At 46.6% G+C, this 8,365-nt stretch overlaps 1 protein-coding gene across 1 annotated transcript; it reads right to left on the bottom strand.

Moving 5' to 3' along the window:
• Positions 1–2,575: 2,575 nt before the first annotated feature.
• Positions 2,576–8,045, bottom strand: LOC124680422 (heat stress transcription factor A-1-like). The gene is made up of 2 exons (XM_047215485.1): positions 7,740–8,045; positions 2,576–4,236 (listed from the first exon to the last, which is right to left on the bottom strand). Exons 1-2 carry the CDS (start codon positions 8,043–8,045, stop codon positions 2,902–2,904), a joined length of 1,641 nt encoding a protein of 546 aa, XP_047071441.1. The 3' UTR covers positions 2,576–2,901.
• Positions 8,046–8,365: the final 320 nt, after the last annotated feature.

Below are 8,365 nucleotides of genomic sequence, written 5' to 3'. Positions count from 1 at the left end.
GTTCCATAAAAAAAAACTCAGATTAGTCATCCTACACCTGGAATACCATTTTATTTCCCTGTGTTTTCTACGGTCACCAGTTGTAGGAGCTGTTGTGTATTTGCCCACGTGGCACATGCAAGACCCACTTGTTAGGACACTCGTGGGGTTCCAGTTTTGTGTTTTTGACTTCTCGTTTCTCCCCGTTGCAAAATCAGCTCACCCTCTGCCCCTCCGTCGCAGAGTTCAGGACGCCTCCGACGCGTGCAGCTCCCCTCCCTCCGCCTGGCACCGGCCCGCCACCGCCGCGGAGATCTCGCCTCGCCGGGAGAAGCTAGCATCGTGCCATTTGGAGGTCAGGATCGACCACCTATGTGAGTGCAAGCGCGTTGTGGAGGTCAGGACCTCCTGTGCGATTTGCAGGCCAGGATCTCGTCGGGAGAAGCGCAACATGGTGCCCCCTTCGAGGATGGCCTCCTGCCGCTCCAGACCGACCTCATGAGTGAGTGCTAGTACGTTGGCCTTGATATCTTGCTCCGGTGCGTCCTCTGCACTGGTGTGACTGCACGACGGTGGCATCAACTTCTCCCGACGAGGTGTTATCACTATCAACCAGTCAACTAATGCTTTCATGATCATTTAGTTTTTGACTTCTGATATCACTTTATGCTTTAATTAATATTGTTTTTGTCACTATGCATGATTATGGTCATTATTGCTCTCTTAGTTGGTCGCTCCCAGTCTTTTGCTAGCCTTCGTCTGTACTGAGTATGAAGCTCTACTCATGCATCCAATCACTAACAACCAAAGTTTTCCAATTGTGTCCACTATATCTACATATTAGCATTATTGCTATTCCAAGTATATTCATCATGTTTTTAACTATCTTTCGAATTGATTATGAGAAAAATAGTCAGTAAAACTCTCACGAACTTGATGGCACATTTACTTTCTTGCAATTAATAAACTTGAACCATTATGACTATCTTATGTAGATTATATGCTTACACGTTGTAAGTTGGGAGTTAGCACAACCATGCTTTCATGGGGCACACTTTCAACATTGCACTTATAATTTAGTTGATGTCATGATCTTTTGCTTATGGATGCATATCGATGCGAAATAAAATGGAAATAAAATGCATAATCAAGGGTAGAAAAGTTGGAGAGAGATAGACTGAGGGAGAGAATCTCTCGTGACCATCTTCCTTGCTTTTTCTTTCCACCGATGTAACTAGGTGTGTGCTTTCGTTGTAGAAATAAAATCAATGAAGAAGCTTCAACCGACTTTTTATCTTGAGGAAGTAAGTTGTGGCTGCTTCCATTGCTCATGCCCTAAGAATCCTCCGGAGGATAAAATCTTTCTGCTTCCCTGAGTGACATGTGTCCATTTTCAGCCAAAATCCTGGTAATGCTTCATTGCGACAAAAACTCCCGCTTTTGCTTAATTGAAGCACAAAAACAGTTCACCTAAAAAATAAAAAAACACACAGAGCTCACCGGAGACCTTGTAGCACAATCCGAACTCGCCAGAGACTCGCTGGAGACCTCGTCAGAGACTCACCGGAGACCTTGTATCAAAAAATGTATACTAAGGTAGCAAAACCGAAGAACAATTGAAGCAAAAGTTTTATACTATTGTAGCATCACAACTAATTTTATTACGAGGTCTCCGATGAGGTCCTTGCGACATAACCGGTTGCTTCTTATAGCACCAACGTCAATCGAAGGTAGCACCCGGGCTCTTTATCTGTAGCAATGTCCAACCTATGGCAACATCAGCGCGTCAATGCTGGCAGCACCCCATACCCCCGTTGTAGCACACTGTCGGAGTTCCTATGTAGCACCACCACACACTACTCTTAGCATCCCCCGATTCCTTCTTAGTGCTGACAGCGCTCGCAACATTGTCACACGCCCCATGTAGCTATGTGGGGATTCATTTGTAGCATTATCGCACACCCCTCGGAGCATCCCTCACACACTTGCATCAGTGCATGATCTCGCTTGTCGGTGGCCACGATTCAGATTTGGCGGAGGAGGTGGTGTTGCAGGGCACCGTTGCGGTGGACCTCCGGGTTGGTGGTGGCCCGTGTGCTGGAGGTCCCTCCGGGCACATCCCCCCCCCCCGCAGGCACATTCCTCACACACTTGCATCAGTGCATGATCTCGATTGTCGGTGGCCACGATCCAGATTTGGCGGAGGAGGTGGTGTTGCAGGGCACCGTTGCGGTGGACCTCCGGGTTGGTGGTGGCCTGTGTGCTGGAGGTCCCTCCGGGCACATCCCCCCCCCCCCCCCCACACCCACCCACCCACCTCCAACGGGTGGCTCCGAGAGGCAGCGGCGCTGCGTGGACATGGTTGGAGCGCTGCATGGGAACGGAGGCGCACGGTTGTCTTTCCTGCTCGATCGGGTGGAGGAATGGAGGAAGACGATGTGTTGTTGCTCAAACAAAACAAAAACGTTTTTGTCTTTGAAGCACACAAATATATGGATGCATAGTTGCGCAAGCCACCTATGCAGATTGCTAACACTATTCTACTCCTCTTATTAAATTTGACAAAAGCAAATAAAAGTTGAAGAACACATGCAAATTAAGGAACTACTACTAGCAAGTAGATTCAATAATTGTGTTGGCTCCTGGCAAAAAAAACACACATAGTTTTCTTGCTTCTTGGCTTTTGCTACTCCCATCTTCTCTTGCTCTACAAGGCATCTGTTATTGCTGTGCGCGTGTGTACATGATGGGGCAGATCTCTACTTGAGAGCAACAAAGTCAAACAGTATACATACAAAAAGATCGGAATCCAGCGATGCATGCAGTATGGTTTGCATAGCGTAAACAAACTATACGAGTTTTATCAGCAGGATCCCAGGAGCCTTGAGAAAGGTTGGCCGCTAGTGCAGTATATGGTACACATCAGGCTCTATGGTTCGACGATGACAGCAGGCCCATTTGTTCAGTGAGATTGGCAAGGTTATCGGTCCGGGTCCACCCGTTCTCCTGGTGTGCTTCCCTTGCTGCGTCAAGCAGGCCCGAATCAACCTCGTCGTTGTCGACGGAGAGAGGGCTGGTCACAAGGAACTGCTCCCAGAAGGAGTCAATGATGCCCGGGAGCTTCTGGGTGTCGTCGCTGGACAGGATCTCGTCGGTGTCGATGGGGATAGAGTCGTCATCATCTTCAGGCAGAAGAGGGAATATACACTCGGGGCCAGGCATCTCGAAGCCACCTCCTCCTCCAGGAATGTTGACAGGGTCATCTGTAATGAGACCATGCAAATCTGGGAATCCAGGAATACTGATGTTATCCGTTGGACCTGGTGCCATAGCCGTTGGAAGGGAAGGCGCTGCGGCACTCATGTTGTTGGGAAGTAGTACTCTGGATGAGTTGTTACTCATGTTGGGGAGTATGTTGGATGGGTTGTTGTCGAAAACTGGGCGCTGGATCTCAGGAGGGGTTGAAGATGAACAAATCGCTGAAAATCCAGAGCTCGTTGCCATATATGGCATTCCTGATGAGTTGCCTGGGACCTCTGCAAGGGTGACTGCAGAATTCCGAGTCGACGAAGAGGTATCGAAAGCTTGAGGGGTTGTCGGCATACAGTTGTTCTCCAGCAGAAAGTTATCTGAATTGCCGCTCATGGATTCAAACCTGTGTGAAGAAGAGTCCTGCTGCAGGATCTTCCTCAGCATAGCCTTGGCCGCTTCGTTGATCAGAGGCTGATACTTGATTATCTGACCATCCAACGACACACTCTCAGCAGAGTCCATGAGGCCTTCGTCTTGCTTGGGCAGCCTCCTCTTCTTGTTCGCTGCCACTATTCTTCTCCTGCTGTTCTCATTTTGCTGCACGAACTGCGCCAGGAAGCCAGGGCTCTGCATCGCTTTGGCCAGGAAAGACATCATCTGCTGCTGCCGTTGCTCCATCCCCTGAAGACGCTTGCCCAGAGTTTGCAACTGATGGTCTGTCGTCTGCTGCTGCTGTCTCAGCCTGACAAGCTCCTGCATCAGAACGTTCTTGTCCCTCTTTAGCATCTCGATCTCTTCCTCCATCCCAAAGTTCCCCACCTCTACACAAGAAGGTAACGGCCCGTTCTGCAGCTGGGGTTGCTGCTGCTGCTGCTGTTGCACTTGCACTTGGTTGTTCGCTTGCAATGGTTTTCTTCTATTGATGGTCTTCAGTAGATGTTTCTGTCCTCTTAAGAAACCCTCATTTGCAAACTCCCACCTATCTGGGTCGACTTTTCTGAACCCCTGTTACAAAAAGCAGCAACGAGATTATTGAAAAGCGGCTAATGTGCAACTTTTCAGGTATAGGAAAGTCAACATGGGTCAAGTAATTCTTCACAGGATATAACATAAACAGTAACTGCTTTAAACAGAAGTACATAATTCAGAAAGCAATCAAAAAATTAAAAGGAAGGGAACAAATTCACTGTATTGTGTATGTTCTTTCAATGCTACTTTCTGGATGCTCTCTAGTTTCTACAAGTGCATGTGGCTGTAAGTTGTAACATGTTCTGTTGGTGCAAATACCATTCATAAAACATGAAGTATGTGTATATTCAGATCTGACAAAATACCTAATTCCCCATGCAAATATCATTCATAAAACATGCAGTTTCATGCTTTATTCGAACATAAAAAGTTGGGCAAAATTACACAGTGAGATCATTATATACGTGTGAGGTTAGGTTAGAATTTATTATCGAATGCTAAGGAGCACTTAAAGGCAAACATATTAATTCTGTAGTAGTACTTATTTAGATGCCACAAGAGAAATTGGTTCTGGAGTAAATCATATCTATTCGCGGAAGTTTGCTATTTATAACATTATTTATGCGCGTTAGGATAAAACCTTACAAGTAATCTAGACGACTCACAAGTATGATACACACTGGGACCAAACTGCAATGCATCTAACACTAGCACAAGAAGCATCTCAAGCTATTCTGTAACAGAGTTATGTATCCTAAATGCGACTTGAAGAAATAGGTCATAATGCACACAAAGTGGGGAGGAAACATACAGATATAGCCAAATACACACGCTATTTAAGCCAACTGATGACTCTTTAGTACACAAATCAAAGCACTTGCTGGTTCAAATATTTACACTTTTAGTGTGGTCAGGTACACTTGCCAAAACATCGGACTCTACAAACTGAACTCAACTAAGGTACTCCCTCCATTCCTAGATATAAGATGTTTTGGAAGCTCAAATTGAACTGCCAAAATGTCTTATGATTAGGAACAGAGGAAGTATGTTTTAAACCAAGAAGAGGTTTTAGTAGGACTGTCCAATTCCACGCAAAAAAAAGGAGTAAACCAGCCTAGAGAAGTGCCAACATAAGCTTTTTGTTCTTACATCAGCTTGAAAAAAAGCAAATTCTCACACTCACACAACAACAGCTTTAGAGCTGCCTAACTACTCGCTATGTTCTCTGCGTTAAGAAAGCAATATTCCAGTGACAGAATTTAGTCATGCTAACCGTACTGTTCATGGTAAACCTATTCTAGTGATAGTTCAACCTATATTCCAGTGACAGAATCATCTGTGTACCCAAAACTACTGGCTGTGGGCAACTGGGCTGGGCATTGTTTCCCGAACCGGATCAAGCTCAAACAAACATGTATGCTATAACCACACATGAGCATTCATTCATTTTAACGCTTTAAGACTAAAATTTCATACTCTCACAACGAAAAGCCCGAATGCTGTAACAGATAGGCCAAATATTGAACACGGAAGGGTTTATTGGTAGGAGATCAATTCTCACACAATGAGGAATATCCTAAGACCCCAGCAAACAACTACGATAATATATCACATGTGTAAGACCACACAGATATCCATCATTTCAGTACCTCAAGTGGGCCCTGAGAAGTTTTACGTCTTCTGATGCCACAAGGGGACAAAACTATGCAAGTATTATGAAGGGAGTTACCTATCCTTAAGGTGACTTCAAGAAATAGGTCATGATGTACATAAAATGGGAAGGGAACACACAGATCTAGCCAGATCCAATCCAGCACACTTATTTACGCCAACTGGTGACTCCATAGGCCACAAATCAAAGCATTTAATGGTTCAAACTTTTAGAGTGATCAAGTACACTTGCAACATATGCTCACATGCCTAAACATTGGAGTCTACAAACTAAACTCAACTAAGATAGCTTTTAACGCCAAGAAGGTTTATTGGTACAACGGTTTAATCTCATATACAACTGAAATACTCTAAAAAACCACCCAGATATCCATGACTTCAGAAAGCAGGGATCCGAGAGAAAGAATCTCGTCACGGTAACCCTGCACTTCCTGGTCCTCCCTGACCACCTCCCGGTAGGACAATATATAGTCCAAACCAACAGAAAAATGCCTATCTAGTTAGGTTCCAAATTGGTTGCATACATGGACTACAGATTCATTGTCATCCAGGGTCAGATCAGCTCAAGCATACAAGCACACTGGAACCAGGTATGAATCATTTAGTTCCAACCCTCTGAGGCTAAAATTCCATCTTTTCCAAAAACCCCAAAAAATCAAACTGAGTGGGAGAGAGCTAAAAAAGAGTAAAGTCCTGAGAGGGGGTGGAGAGAGAGAAGGTGTTGAGCATTTGACAGTTGAGAATTTTAAACCATATGCTCACATGCCTACACATTGGAGTCTACAAACTAAACTTAGCTAAGAAATCGTTTATACCAAGAAGGGATTATTGGTAGGACGATTCAATTCAATTCACACAAAACGAGGCATATGCCATGACTCCACTAAACGGCTGCGATATTAAATGTAAGACCACCCCGTGACTTGGGTACCTCAAGTAGACCCCTGCCAGCATATAAATTATGTTCGTACATCAGCTGGAGGGGGGAAAAGGAACCTGCCACACCCACACAATAAGTGCATCAGACCTGACTAACTCCTCCCTATGTTCTTTTTATTTAGTTAATATAAGAAAGCAGTATTTTAGAGAAAGAGCTTCATCGTGGTATGTTGGTAACCATATTCCAGCCATAGTTCAAAAAAACAAACAAACAACCAACCAACCTTGGTAGAGTCTCAATTTGGTTTAAGGTTCCAAATCGTCCATGTACCAAAAACTAGCGGCTGCTGGCACTGTTTTCAGAACCAGATCAAGCTGTGCTCAACAGACCTGTACAGCACAAGCACGCATGATAATTCACTCCAAAGCTTCTAGACTTAGTTTTTACCATCCATATCACAACCAAAATCTAACTGCAGGGTAGTAACAGGTAAGGCTAGATTGTGAGCAGGGAAGCTTTTTGTTGGAAAATCCTAAGAGCCTGCAATACTAATACATACAGACGTGTGCCCAGATATCCAGAATCTCGGTACCTCAAGTAGACCTCTGTCTAATAAAGTGGCAGCATACGCACTATGTTCTTCGTACATGAGCTTCAAACAAGCAACCTGTCAAGCTCACACAGCAACAGTATTAGACCCGAGACAGGACTGACTCCTCTCATGTACGTTTTCAAGTTGAGGAAAAAAAAAAGGGGTATCGGAGAGACAGAATCTCATCTCATCATGGTCTCCCTGACTGCCTCCCGGCAGCAAACCAACACAGAGTTGCTGTTCAGTCAGTCAAGGAAGGTTCGAAATGGTAAGTTGGGAAAGCAGTATCCGGGAGGAAAGGAAACCAACGCGAAATCGCTACTAGTATCTATCTAAGGTGTGAGTCAAATTGCTCGCAAAGGCTTAGGAGGGGAGGGGAAGTGCAGGGGAGCGTACGTATGTGTTGAGCTGCCTGACGAAGGAGGAGAAGTTGCTGTGCTTGAAGTACTTTGGTAGGAGGTCCCTGGCGAACTCGGGCGTGCTCCAGACGACGAAGCTGTTGCTGCCCTCGCCCCAGGACACGACGGCGTCCGTGCTCGGGTCGTCCACCATCTCGTACGTCTTCATCAGGAACGGCGGCGGCGCCGCGTTGGCCGCGGCCGCCGCCCCGTTGCTCGGCGGAGGAGCCACCGCCGTCGTCACCGTCGCCGCCGCCGCCGCCGCGGCCGCCGCGGCAGCAACAGCAGCCACCCCGCCCTCCATCGCCGCGATCCGTACAACGGCCCCTCCACCGAAGGCCTGCGGCACCTCGGCCTGGCGAAGCAACCGCGCGCGCGCGCGCCGGGATCGGGTCCGATTGGAGTGATTGGGGATTCGGGGCTGGGGATTCTAGGTTTGGGGGAGGGTGGGTATGTATTTGCAGGGGAACCGGGATGGGCGAGGGCGATGGTGGAGGTAGACGACAAGGGGGAGTATAAGCACTTTGTTTAATGGAGGGGTGTTTGTGTAAAATTGACAGCCAAGTAGTGGGGCTTGAGCTCGGCGGCGGCGACACGGCGCAACCTCCCTGAGCCGTCGCCGTC

Source organism: Lolium rigidum, unplaced genomic scaffold (genome assembly GCF_022539505.1).
Source record: "Lolium rigidum isolate FL_2022 unplaced genomic scaffold, APGP_CSIRO_Lrig_0.1 contig_16033_1, whole genome shotgun sequence".
NCBI lineage: Eukaryota > Viridiplantae > Streptophyta > Magnoliopsida > Poales > Poaceae > Lolium > Lolium rigidum.
Note: the sequence above shows the minus strand (reverse complement) of the source record. Positions and strands in the feature narration are given on the sequence as shown.